We start from the raw sequence: 14,956 nt of genomic DNA on the forward strand, positions 1-14,956 counted from the left end.
AGAGTATTAAAGATTAAGAGAGTGAAGGGGGGAAAGGCAAGACTATCGCTGTCTGTTATTTCATCTCAGCTTTCGACATGAGGGGATATACACACATGTAACATATTCACATATGGTACTTTGAAATACTGCAATGTTCAGCAGGGAAATCATGTGAGGGAAGCAGCAAAAAAGGCACATGTGCACGATTACATGTCTCAAGTGTGCATTTCTATGTATTTGTGTTACTCCTTTATAGCTAGGACTGATTTGACAGGTTTCCCCAGAGGGATGCTGCTTTCCAAGACAACATGATTACCAGTATGTTTGAGCAGCTCGTTGTTACTCCCAGCCTGTCATGTACAGACATTTGGCCAGGACCCCTTGGCATTAGGTTTCACCATAACCTTTATAGTAATTTCTTAAAATCCAGGTTAGCCAGACTTTAAAAGAAGTATGTTGAAGTCTGAAACAGATGACATGAGACTGTTGTCAAATGTTTGATATAAAGAAAAAGTGTGCAGTTGAGCATGAGCTTAACATAAAAGAGTACATTTGATTGTTTTCCTAAACCTAACCAAGTGACAATGTAACTGAATCTGATCTTGAAGTCTAAAACTTAAAGTCTCATAGCTTGTGACTTGTGACTCCCACAACATTCAAACCTCCAAATGTGGACATTGTCAATTACAAATGGCAGCTTTGACAAGAAGCATCAGTGAGTGACAAGTTGGGATCTGGAATACAGCATGTTGGTTAGTAGCTGACTGTGTTTTTAAGTTTCTATATTGTCGTTGTGTTTTGTCCTTGCACCACTGTTAGAAAAATTATGGAGTTATACTATGAGAAAAGCTGGAAGGATAAAGGTACATGTGATGGGGGAGGCTTCCTCCTATCTTTTGGTTCTCATAACACCATAACAAGCAAAATTGTTGTCAATATGTCTGAACTCGTTTTCCCCCAACATTGAATGGCTAGTAATGTTAGTTTTCCATAACATTATGTGGCCAGTAAACATAAATATAAATAGCAATAGTATCATTTTGTGAGTCAGACAACTCTGAGTCAGCTTCCTGATAGGTTGTGTGGACTTGTCGCTTTCTTGCAAGAAATAAATATTTTGTGTTAATTGTATCCGACGACTGAGCCTAATTTTGAGAGAAATATTTCTGACATCTTGGTCCTTCGAACTGGATCCCAACATCCTTTCCACCACCCAGGATCGTAGCTGAAACCGTGCACAGGGGAGTCCAGGACTCCTAACTAAAGTCCTCTCAGCGGAGTTACTGATAGAGGCTGGCTGCCACTGGCTGGGGGAAAGGTGACGGGATCTTATTTTTGAATCGGTGGCCAGACTTGCTGGATTCTTCGTTGGTGGACTTAGCAGGGGATTTATGTTAAGGGATCCCTTTGTGTTACTATTGTTGGTGAGAAATAGTGGTGAGAAATAGTGAGAAATATATATATATATTTTTGGCTTAATAATCAAAAGGTAAAAAAATAAATTAGGCAAAAAATAGTTAGATCAATGAGGTTAGATTGTTGAAGTGGTGGTGAAACAGCTGCTGCAAACTTTGCAGTTTAGCCGTACTGTTGTTTGTGAAATGACAGGAGTAATGTTTTACTGACTAGTTCAGATTGAACTTCATTTAAATAAGACGTTTGCAAATAGCCATTTTTTGCAAGTGCAGCTAAGTACCCAAGCGGCCTCTAATTAAACTGTATAAGATTGCGATGAGGAACCCATGAAATGACGATACACGTGAGTAGGGGCATTGCTATTTTTTTTTAAAGGAAAAACGTTGCTATTTCGAGTGCAGCTTAGTATCAAAGGATGTCGTCTTTAACTAAAGACTGTTTAGTTGTTTAGGATTAACCCATGATAAGTAACATAAAACCAGTCAAGTAAAGGTGAGTGAGTCCATAGTCTGTGTGAGAAGAGTACAGGGATAAATAACTCTGTGCCACGCTTTATAAGTGGAGTTTTTCTTAAGACAGTTTGCAATGGGAGATCGCAATAAGTAAATCCATCTTTGTTTGTTTGTTTACTTGCTGCAGTGTTGTTGTTATGTTTGCTATGTATGTATAAAGTGTGAAACAGCTGCTGATGGTGTGTTAAAGTTGCTGGTAATGACAGGAGTAATGTTTCACTGACCAGTTCAGATTGAGTTGAAGTGGTGGTGAAATAGCTGCTGTAAGCTTTGCAGTTTAGCCGTACCGTTGTTTGTGAAACGACAGGAGTAATGTTTCACTGACTAGTTCAGATTGAGTTGAAGTGGTGGTGAAATAGCTGCTGTAAGCTTTGCAGTTTAGCCGTACTGTGCCAGAGTGGATATATTCCCTACAGTGTTACAAGAAAAGTTGGTTTTATCTTTATTCTTTTCTTTGGTATTTATATGGAGTGATGCAGGTAGAATGAAGGGCCATGACACTCAGAAAAGGTCAAAAGATGTTGAGTCAAAAACATGGCATCTCAATTGTTCGTTTGCTATCCAACGTCTTTTCAAAAGTCTAAAGGGGAACTATTGTATGTGGCATTTAATCTTCTGTAACTGACAATCAACTACTATTTTAAAATCATATGCTGGTTAAGTTTCCATGTTAAAACTGATTTATTTTTTTACCTTTAATACACACTCTTTAATGCCTTATTCAAACAGAAATGTTCATCACAAGACCAGTCTGGGAAATTAAATCACATCTATGTTAAGTAATTTAAGCGGCTATATGGACTATACACATTATCAAGGGTTAAAATCCAAGTGTTTTGTGACCTTGCATTTAACAGTATCAGTCAGAGCAGAACGGAGCACCATTTCTCAAATGAATCACTTTGAACTTGAAGGGCTTTTGAAGCATTAATTGACAACCGTCATATCTCTGTAATTTTCTTACATTTTATCCTTTGACAGTAGACTCGTTAATTGCTTCACAATTTATCTAATATTGCACCTAAAAATTTAAGTGGCTTCATCATCAAGAGCCATAGATCTTTTCAAATGGTTAGCAGTTAGAGTCCGTGCTAAGGAGCCCTAAAAAAATCTAATAAGATTAGCCTCTTTTGTGAACAAATATGCTAGTGCCACTCAACTGATGAGTACAAAATTTGTGAATAATGTTATCTGTTTTGTTAAATCATTCAATATTCACTGAAAAGGGGAGACATTTATACTGTGCTCGTTTTTTTTTTTGCTTCAAACATTTTAACATGAATAAATTCTATTTTCAATCATATAGGACTTCACTTTGCATTAAAGAAAAAGGATCAGACATGAAATTTGTGTTTGGATAAAATATTACTAATTATTAGTCACAAGATCAATGACATTCTTTCATATAACATACATATTCTGTTGCCATCATAAAATCCTTAACGTTACCTACAAAGACTTGATGTACCCATGCTATAAAATTTCGTGGTCATACTTAGCAAGTAGACAAATTAGTAATGTCCCAAAGTATATAATGCCTTTAGCTGAACCAGCAGCAAGAAACCTAAGTCCCAAAATTCTAAACCTACCAATGAGGATGGAGTACAAGATCCCTGGTCTATCAGACGGAGGTTGTATGTTTCTGTCTTGGTCCACAGCTTGAATTGGCGGAGTCACATTGAGGGGATTCACCCTATTCTGGAGACAAAACAAATTAGAGAAGTAGAGTTACAAAGTCTGGTATGTTGTTCTTGGAAGAACCAGCACAGCTGTATCTTGTTCAGCTTTTAACAGAAAGGTGCATATGTAGTAAGTTCTCTGAAAAAGTTAAAGAAATAAAAATGAACACAAAAAACAGCTGCTACTAAAAGTAGCAGCTTAAATGAAGAGGATCGTGTAACATGTAACATGGAAAATCTTTGGTCTCCAACAAGCTCAGAAGACACTAACATGTGAGAGTTAAATAGCAATATAGTGAAATCCACTGTTGACAACATGAAAAAATACACATGTAGGGTACCCATCCCTATGCTTTACACAGGAAGCACAAGAGCAGTAAAAACTCAAAAAAAGGAAATCACTACTCATAAAAAAGAGGACCCATTTGTATGCTACGGTGACTGAGAAGTGCAAAACACTTTTACAATTAAAAAAACCCACATTTTTACAATAAAAATAACACATTAACAAATGAAAATATTAGCATATTAATGTTCGTATGCATATTTACTGCATACACATATTCACAAACACACAGAAGAGACTTCCAAGTGTGACGTATGTGTACTTATAATTTTAAAATATGTAAGGTCTATCCTGCTGACAGAAATATATAATGTCTATCGTATAAATCCTAATGCTTGACAACCTGTCAAACATCAAGCATTGCACACCAACAACACTGCATTTATTTATTAATGTCTATGAGAGCATGGCCATAGGACCCAGATACATATGTTCTATACACTACCATAACCTCCTGTACATTGTATGATATATTATTTAAGCAGTGTGCCTGTCATGCAGTACTTAAAATTTACCAGCAATCACTGAGCTATCTCTGCAGTTGCCTGTCAGTGAGAAGGGTAGAGATAAACGTAATGGGAAGAAATTAAGTAAAATAAAAAAAAGGGTGGAGGAATGCAAATATATACAAAGGAGATTAATCTGCCAAGAGTTGAGGGTAAATGGGGAGCAGAGTGATATATAAATGCAACACAGAAGAATAATCTGGGAAAAACTGCCAAGTCATTGACAATGCAGATGTTATTGCTACAGTTTTTATTAAAGATAACACTTTACACACTGCCTCGGAAAAGGGAAAGATCAAAAGCCCTGACAAAAATGTAGAACTGCAAAAGCAATGAAAGAGTCAGTGATAGGAAAGATACTGATATCGCTTCCGATACTGCATGTATTGTATTTTGTCGCTGAAGCTATCATAAAGGACAAATGTTTAAGCTAAATGTGTTCAAGATCAACAGCTTTTTTTCAGATCAATTAATTCCTTTAAAAGACTAAATGTCTCCGATTTGCTTTTTTATGAAAGCAAAGAGGTGTATCGGTACAATCTGCTTCAGTTTTAAAATTCATCAATCCCCATCTGCAAAGTGTCTAATTTTTATAAAAATCCTGAACAATTCTTTTTCAAAACAAGTTTCTGTTTGTTGGCAGCTTCAAGCTGATCAAAGTTTTAAAAATATTAAATGTACACTTCAATAACTTATCAGGAAATCCATCCATCCATATTCAGTCAACAAATCAACAGTGGGCTGCAGTCACCTGACTTGAATTTGAGCAGTAATGGTAAAAATCAAGTCAGATCTGTTGCTAGAAAACACACCTCAGACTTTAAATCTTAAACTTTGTTATGCAGATAAGATTTATGATTTCATATCCATTCATGTTTACATCTTACTGCACAACATATTTCATGTTAACATTGGTACTTAGTGTGGTGTTTAGCACTGGTGCCTCACACTGGTCCCTGGTCGAATCTCAGCTGGAGCCTTTCTGTGTGGAGTTTGCAAGTTCTCCCACTTTACCTAATTCAGGTTCAAGGGATGCTGGACAATGCTGGAGCCTATTTACGCTGCCACAGAGTGAGAAGCAGGGCCACCACAGAGACAAACAACCAGGAACACTCACATTCCCTCCCCGGGACAATTTAGAATCACCATGTAACCTATAATACATGTTTTAGGATGGTGGGAGAAAGCCAAAGTACCGAGAGAGAACCCACACTGGCATGGAGAGGCAAATATAATGTCAACCACCCATATAAGATACTGCTGAAGACATGAAATGAGGTGCCAGACATAAAATGGAAAGGTATGAGTTAGTTTAATGTACTGAACAAATTAAATGGAAAACTTTTCGTAGGAAAATAAACAAGATAAATCGTTTAAATCATTTGTAAGCAATGGATTTCAGCATATACATACTTAACTTTTCTTATCCTACATATTAGCATTCAATGTATGGAGCCATTTCGGGGTTATAATGTTTATTCATTTTAAACAAATATTTGAAATGGAAAAAATACGTCATGAAATTGAAAGTGCAAAATCTCAAAAGTCCCAAAAAGTCTCAAAGATTAAGCCATGCAAGTCAAAGAGCACACGGCAGGTACAGTGAAACTTTGATTGGCTCAATAAATCAGTTATGGTTCCTGCTAAAGTAAAACAAAAAAGTTATTTCAGTTTGAATTTAAGTTTTTTCCTTTCAAGTATACAATTTTAAGATTTTTTTTTGTCAGTTTCAGATTTTACATTTTCAGATGGCTTTATTTGCAGCCACAGCCCTGTTCTAATTAAAACTGAACATGGAGACAAGAACACTCCAAATATCCATATGTGCAGCCTACTTGCTCTGCCTTTATGGAGGAGGCTCGTCAGCTGTGGCAACTGCTGACGGACTGAAGAAAACATTTTTGGTACACTTTGTCCCTACACTTAAAGCTCAACCTTTGTCAGACTAGAAGAAAAACCCTTCATTTTGAGTAATATGTGCTTAAACAGAGCTTCTAACTTCATACAGAGACGGAACTCCCAAAGACAATCTTTATGGTGTGGCACAGGAAAAACTAAAAGTAGTTTTCATCAGCAGCTCTGAAGGCAGTAACAGCACTACTTTATAATAATGTGTTGCATAGTTTATGGTTATGGCACATAAACTGTAGAGCTTATGGCATAAACGACGTATCCCCTTTAGCTGTGTCAGGGCCTTCCTGTACTCACTGCCGAGTCTTACTTGAATTAAACCCTTAATCAATTAATATTGAAAGACAATTCAATTTCCATTAATTGCCAAAGCTAATTTAAATATTAAAAGTGCTCTTAAGTGATTGTCTCAATCAAGTAAATGTTTTAGATCTACCTGGCATTATCGAATGTTAAGCTGGCCTCAGCTGTGGTTAGCATGTGTGAGGAGTTCTCAGCATAAAAACAAGACCACTCAATGACAACCTGTTCTAGATCAACTCAAACAAGGGTACAGGGAAGAAAATTTAGATTCTCATTTAGACACAGCAAGCTGGGAGGGTAACACCAAAAGGCTCTTTGCATGCTGCGCTTTCAAGGCTTGCCATCAGTGACACGCAGACTAAATCAAGCAAGCAAACAGTGCAAAATCAGCAGGAAGAGTAACATCAACAGGTATCAGGCGGGCATGAATGTCACCATGGCAAGTGAGCTACCTCTCTTGGCACACTGCCTTCTATATATACTGGCACTGGCTGGCAGGTGGCTGATCCTGAGAGAAGTCAGAAGATCAATATTAAAAAGAACTGAGGACTTTTGAAGGCCAGGTGAGGCCTTGTGTCAAATACTGATTTACACAAAAGATCATGGCTTGATGCACGTTGTGCACACAGATTAATGCAACTTGTAGCCAATTAACTACCAGTGTGACATACTAAAAAACTCAATAACTGGTCAGGATTTGGGTAAGTTGTTTTTTTCCCCTGACAGCTATAAATATCTGAATTGAAGAGGCAGCAACACTTTCTTAGTGTATGTGTGAACATGGCCTGTGAGTCGATGCCTTGCATAAATGACTTCCAACTTGGTGTGTATATCAGAGAGTGTGTGGCTATGATAGAGAAAGACACAGGGAGCATACTATAGTTACGCTGACTCTAAAGCTCAGAGGTTGTCACAACTTATCAGTCTGATTGGGACTCAATCTATTAAAGTAGCTCGACTCTCCCTGCTCATTCTCCTTTCTTCTACCACAGCAAAAACAGCTTGTTGATATCCTTTCCATTTGTTCTTGTGACCTAAATAACACTGATCTAATTCATTCTGATGTCCGTTGGTATGTAAAATCTGAGCAAATGCATAATCCAGGTTGAACACTGTAGAGTGCGACACTGTGTTGACTGTCGAGTCAAAAGACTATTACTGCTTCTGTGGTGACTTTGGAGATAAATGAATAAGATAGTGGTTGTGATCCTTTGCAACAAATGAAGAAACATTTTTCTGCACTTATTTTTGAATTTCAATAGTGTTCAGTTTTGAGTGGAGGATCGTCTACACTGTAAATCAGAGGTGACTTAGAAAAAAATATCTAAATACAACGATCTGAATATAACTTGTATATGCCTCAGGCTACAGAGAGAGTGATGTTGCACATTTATAGGGATTTTTATCACTATTATTAAGACTACTAGCAGATAATTCATCAACTTGACTGTCATACTGAAGGGAGTGTTGTAAAACTCTAAAATCAAACTAATATTAAACTTATCCTGGAAATCATACAAAATGAGGAAATACTGAAATGATATGTGGACAGACATGAGAATGATACTGTACTACCCAAGACTCATCTGACACAAAACTACGGTACTGCAGTATAACAAAATATACTTTTCAGTGACAACTGAGAAAAGACCAAAAGTAATTGTGTAAACTCCAAAAGCGTCCCTTCCTCCTGAATGTTTTGTTCTGGTACCCACTCATCAGCATGTTATGGTCCCTCAGCATCTGACATGATGTCCAAGCTGGCATTTCCTCATTTCTGTGTGTCTCACTTACGCTAATGAAAATTACTTTTAATGGCACTACTTTTTTTTTAATGCAAGATTAACGTAGGCATGTTCTGTGAATGTGAACCCCGGTCCGCCACATATTGCGAGAAATGGGATATAACCTAATCCTGTGAATGCCAAGCTAAATAATAAAGAATAAATGGATAAAGAAAAGAGTGAATGGCAAGTTCATCCTCAAAACTCTGCCAGATGGTTCTCTCGACAATACATAAGTTATCTGCTACTACCATTGATACAAACTGTGTTACTGCCAGAGTACGTAGAGAATTAAGTCTCACTTGCAGGCAACACTTATTTGAATTTCCCCCATGGGGGATGAATAAAGTATTTTTCTATATTTCTATTCTAAAACCTCCAGCTGATGCAGAGATCCTCACTCCCTCACACCAAAGGTAGTCCATGCTAAGCAGTTTCCAGAGAGAAAGCTCTACTTGCAGCAAGGTTAGACACAGTTACAGTGTATTACATTTTCTTAAAGTGTGAATTTTACACCCTGTTTATGTCAGATTTCAAAATGAATAATTTTAATATACAGCAGACCTGTTTTCATTTTGACAATGAAAACAAAAAGTAGAAAACAACTAACGTTACTCAAAGACCTTTTTATTACAGATAATTTACTTTGCATTGAAGCAGAAGTGCCGTTTCAACAACTCTGCAATAGCCTGTTTTTAATAAAGGCTACTAGATGTTGCATGAGCCGTACCGAAGAGCTTATAAGCAAAATGTAAAAGATTTGGAACTAGCAAAACTACACAGGATGTAGTCAGCTTTCATGCTAAGCAACAGACTCCTCCTTTTCTCTCTGAAACAAAATGACATCAAGTGGAAAATGTCTATTCTTTCCTAAATATTAGCTTTGATTTGAGACTGATTCTAACAGCTGAGACCACAGATAGTACAGCATTATGAGCAAATGAAGACTGTTTACAGAAAGGAGAGGCCGGTTTTGTCTGTATAACTAACTTTTTATTGCTGCAGTGATGTGTGGTCATACAAACTGAAATCCGTGAAACCTGTTGAATCAGCAGCATCTTTGCAGAAACAACCGTCATACCTAATGCAACACTGCCTCAGATTATGACACCAAACAGTCATTTTCACATTCCTGTCATTTCTCAACCCCCCCCCCACCCCCAAAATCACACGTCTGTCTTGGCTGGGAGGAAAGAATGCATTCAATTCCGTTAGTGTGTATGTTGTATGACATGTTGACGTTAGAAAAGAGTAACATAGTGGTCAACAAGCACTGACAATTTTTCCTTGCTGTGTCCAGAACAGAAATTAGCATTCAAGTGTATGCAGATACGCGTCTGTCTCACCATGAATAAATAGATGAGGCACAACTGCTCTACTGGCTTGACACTGTTCTGAGGGTGTGTGGAGGTGGATAGGAGGTGTTAAGGCATGAATGCACCGCTGGCTTGTCACAATCATACGTGTGTGTCTGTTTATGGTAAGGGATGAATGCACTGCTGACTTGCTGGAGTTGAGAAATTTTTCTACAGCAACTTTGTCTCGTTTGCAAAGTGATATTGCTAGTTACTCTGCATCAGCTGAATGTCAGCAATATAAAAACAAAAGTGCTGCACACATAGCTGTGCAAGCATGAATAACACTTCTTGTTACAAGATATTTATAGTACCATCCATTAGAAAACATATAGATTTTGACAGTTTGTCCAAAATTGATTTCTTGGGGTCCCAGAATCGTTCCTCTTAAGTAAAGAGTTGTACAAAATTATTTTGCAGCACGGTTTAAGATAGCAGTTACATACACGATTAACACCTGGGGCCAAATGCATAAAACTATAAAAAGAGTAGATTCATGCCTAAAAATGTGCACAAAAGCAGAAATGCATGTGCATTCTTTTCATCAGCTATCTGAAGTATAAATACCAATCATTGTGAATCTATACATGCATGAACCTGATTTCTACTCAAATTTTAGCCATGGTAAATGGACTGTACTAATAAAGTGTTTTTCTAGTCTAGTTGACCAATCAAAGCCCTTTTACACTACAAGCAACATTCACCTATTTAAACACACTCATAAAACACTTCTTAGCCTATACAGTATTACAGGCAAAGCGGTGGTTTTTCACACACATTCGCAAACTGATGGTCAGATGAAATATGGGGCTCAATGTCCTGTCCTCTGATTGGTAGAAAACCACTACAAATGCCTTGAATGGATTTACACTCTAATTTGTGATTTGCATATCAACACATTATTTGTGAAAAAACAAAAAAAGGCATTATAATTATACAGATTTACTCAATTTAAAACTGAGACACAAGGAAATTCCTTTTTCCGGCTCTGCAATCAAAAACAGAACAAAAATGTTATCTAATAATTGCTGAATTAAAAAAAGGAACAAGGGATCAGCTTTGTAAGTTTGGAGCAAGCGACTGCAGAGGTAAAAAAATGAATGTTCAGATTAAAACCCAAACTCTCATCCGCTTCCACATCACATCTAAGCTGACCTACAAGTCCTGTTTCATCTGCAATGGATGATCCATAGCCTGTACTGCACACAGTTTGTGTGGAGGTGATCGGGTGGGAGATACACATCTATAGATGGTTCACAGTATGTTGGCTGTTTTCTTACACAACCCTGTGGAAGCCTGTGAGACACAATCTTGTGTCAGAAAATCATAATGGCATCTATATATTAATTTCCCTCTTTAAGCCTCATTGGAGACGTCTTCCAAAGCCATTATGTACAACATACGTAGATCTGCAGTTATTTAAAGCAATAATAATTACTCTTAATAAGAGTATACTATGAAATAATGAGAAACATTAAAAAAAAGAATTACTGTCATACCGAGCAAGCTCCATGAAATTGTCTGTTTTGTTTCATGGCTAATTATGTTGCCTCTTTCAATTTCCACCTCAGATCAGGGTTACATTGCTATAAAAACATGTGCACATATACAAGAACGTGTGAGGGACACACAATCTGACTGCACAATGACTGCAGGAAAATGTTTTTTGTGTGTATGCATAGCTCATGCCTCTGGTGTTACCCTTTTTCATTCATAACTTGTATAGACATGACACTGCGACTGCAAAAACGTGTTACTCTAAATGTGTTTTCCATATGACACTAATTGGTTCTGGCTTGAGTTCACATACAAAACAAAAAGCCTAGATAATTCAAGAGTACATGGATAATGCTAGCCTTTGCTCTAAAGCAGCAACATAACTACATTTCACGATGAGAAAACACAGGCTTCAGCTTCACACTTTTCTTTTAACTGCAGGCTCTATGTAAATATTATACTTTGATTATGAGAGCAGAGATTTTGAAGCAGATATCGACACTGACACAGGCTCTAAATTAGCAGTATAAAATGGGATTATTTCCACCTAACTCTCAAAGTTACAGAATGTCACTGTAATTTCATTTGTTTTCTAGAGGCTTGACAGTTATTGTGAACATGGCACATAGTCCTGAAATTCTCAACAGTTTAATACAAATAGGCAAAACTTGGAGGTTTAGAATTATAAGGCCTCTGCCCCATACACAAAACTATGATGCGGTAAATTATGTATGCGCTTGATACTTACCGGCTCTGTCAGCTCAAGCACGTTAGCCCGATACGTGATGGGACTACAGTCACGCGTGTTTCCCACGAGGGTACATGGTAGAAACATGGGACCCAAGTCATCACCATCCAACACATCCACTGTCAGTGTGGTGGTGGCTGTGCGGCGCTCACTCGGGTAGGGGGCTCGATCCTAAAGGGAGAGATTATATTTTTGGATTATAAATGCTATTTCAGTGGTTTAGTTGGTTTTGATACTTGCATGTAAAATCTTTTAATAGTTTCAGCGAGACAAATGAAGAAACAAATGGAGAGCAGCGCGGAGGGGGGACTTTTAATGTTTAACAACATTTGACAAGAATGAACCAAGATGAAATACCTTGAAAGGAAGAATACAGTTAGTTTTTTATTTTTAGAATTTGAAAGGATCAGCAAATGTAGACTTTCCAGTTTCACATAACAAAATAATGCTTAACACATACATAAGACAGATAACAGACAGACCTGCTTCTTGTGGTAAACTGAAAAAATATAAAACAAGATTATTTGAAAAGCGACTACAGTTTTAACAGCCTGGTCTTACTGCTTACTTTCAGAAAACCTACACAATCTACATTAATAGGCAATTTCTGTGTACATCAGAGTTCCCTTTATTGGTAAAGAAAGATGGTAGGACCTTGTTGCAGTGCTAGTTTCTGCCAATTTGTGTTTCATTTTCTTCAGGTTTCATTTTCTCGTTTTTACAAGATTCTTTACAAACACGAGTCAGGGAGGTAAAAATGTTTTCAATAGAAACTAATAAACCTGTGTTTTAAAAAAAAATCTATATCATAATTAGTTATTAAGCAAAGTCTTTGATGATAATGAAAAAAAAAATAATCAGATCAAATTGAGAGTTCTTGAGAGTTGAGTAATTACATTCACAGTACACTGATTTGTATCGTCAGTCAAAAGTCACTATCCAGGAAACACACCATTACAATTTTACTTAGCGGTGACACTTAGCGGTAGGTTCATTCAAAAACAAAATTATTGAATAACCTTGTGAAAAGGAATATTCAGGCATCCCTTCTCATTTTTCTGAATGAGCACCTGCTAACCCATCGCATAGTCAGAAAAAGAAAATTGTGATGCTTTCAAGTGAAAATGTTAGAATTGTGTAATTGCCGATGATCTTGGAAAAAGATCTGACCTTTAAACACAAAATTAAATATGGATGTGCTTGCAAATGGTTATGTTTTTTTCCAGAGGAAGACCTTCAGTAGACCTTGGGCTGAAATAGCTGGATTGTAGCAGGACCCTCTTGAAATATCAATACAAATAGTTTCCAAGAAACTCACCACTCCTCATCAGACACTTGGAGACCAGTCTCTTACATTCTTTTAGGTAAACATATTCAATAGTTACGAGAAAAATTACACAGGTTTGAATGACTCAGTTCAGCTGTTCTGATCCCTTCGTCAACGTGTTAAGCAGTTATTCAAAGCACTGGTCTCCAGTTCAGTCATGACTGAGGTAGCTAAATCATCACAGCTTGGGCATTTCTTGGATTTTAGATTTTTCAGCTCTTAGAAAGAAGAGAAAAATAATTTTTCTCCAAGTGCATTCTTTAATTATTTGTGCATGTGCATATAAAGGCATAGAGTTAAATATAGTGAAAACATGTCACTGTCATGCTCATTAAGGTCATTTATGTAGAAAAGACTATAAATTTATGTTACACAATCTTCATTCAATTTTTTTTCACTGTAACAGTGGAGCCAAAAAGGTCAGCCTTTCTCAAAGGTTTTTTTTTTATGGCTGCACATGATCTGCAAGCTTTGTTAAGAATTTATATTCAGCAAATTCACAGCCCCTCGAAACATTCTTAATATTGTATTTGGATGAACAGAGAATATGTCAGCCTCTCAAGCAGAAACTCAATCTTTCAGTGTACAGTTGACTTTTAATAATGCTTTCAGAAAATGGGCCTTGAGATATAAAAATCTGGCAGAATACTTTTGTTGAGAACTAAAGCTTTTGAGAGCAAAGTTTTTGTGTCGCAAAAAAATCTTAAACTGTATAATCAGCACAATTTAGATCCCTCAAACCCCCACAATGAGTGTGCTTTATGTTTTGGCTGAATTATACACCACTTTCATGAATAAAACATACAGAGTGCAGGGTAATAAAAGGAAAACAATTACATTAACAAATACATTAGCAACAATTAAGGATGCTTTCCAGATCCCTTCAGGCTGACCAAGCAAAGCAGAAATAGCCAGAAAAGGCTGTGAAACATTAATATTGCTACGATAATAGAAATTTACATAAACATGACAGTATTCTCGACTCCTGCCTATATTCCACTCAGTGGGGAGAGGGTTTCTTTTCTCTTGCCAACTTTTTAACATTTTAACAAGTTGGAGAAGAAAAGTTTGCATTTCAAATGTTTTCATATTATGAGAAAATAAAAAGACAATATCAAATTGAACCTTGCTCTGAAACTGATGCCAAGAGAGATGAAAGCATACGAACACACAAGCTTGCCACTTACATTTGCCTGTATGATGACCAGGTATCTTGTTATTTCCTCGTAGTTGAGTCTTTCTCTGAGAACTACGGAGCCAAACAACGTCAGAGGGATGTCAAAGGTTCTATTGGCTGTCTGAAAGATACAGGGCAAACACTTACGTTATATACAACTCTTAAGGTTTTATTTTACCAGAGTTAAGACGAGTCAATACATGTGGCAGATGGGTGAAGATGTTAGCAGAGGTGTAGTGAGTGTGCATATGTGTGCAGGGGCGACTATATGATTTGAATATGCTCCAAATATTTAATGAACAGACAATAATAACTGAAGACTGATAAATTTCTATGAACCGAGAAAAATATGGAGCTTTATTATTAAAAATGTAATAAAAATATTACATTTCCACCACACTGTGGACACTAAT

At 36.9% G+C, this 14,956-nt stretch overlaps 1 protein-coding gene across 1 annotated transcript in view; it reads right to left on the reverse strand.

Moving 5' to 3' along the window:
- The window catches only part of LOC140278755 (protocadherin-15-like), a 179,919-nt gene that overhangs the window by 109,390 nt on the left and 55,573 nt on the right, over positions 1-14,956 (reverse strand). Inside the window, exons 8-10 of the mRNA XM_072373834.1 lie at positions 14,554-14,664; positions 12,040-12,210; positions 3,500-3,608 (exon numbers count right to left, since the gene is read on the reverse strand). Of these exons, the coding sequence (XP_072229935.1) occupies positions 3,500-3,608; positions 12,040-12,210; positions 14,554-14,664 (391 nt within the window). The remainder of the gene's footprint in view (positions 1-3,499; positions 3,609-12,039; positions 12,211-14,553; positions 14,665-14,956) is intronic.

Source organism: Leuresthes tenuis, unplaced genomic scaffold (assembly GCF_036924035.1).
Source record: "Leuresthes tenuis unplaced genomic scaffold, fLeuTen1.0.hap1 SCAF_20, whole genome shotgun sequence".
NCBI lineage: Eukaryota > Metazoa > Chordata > Actinopteri > Atheriniformes > Atherinopsidae > Leuresthes > Leuresthes tenuis.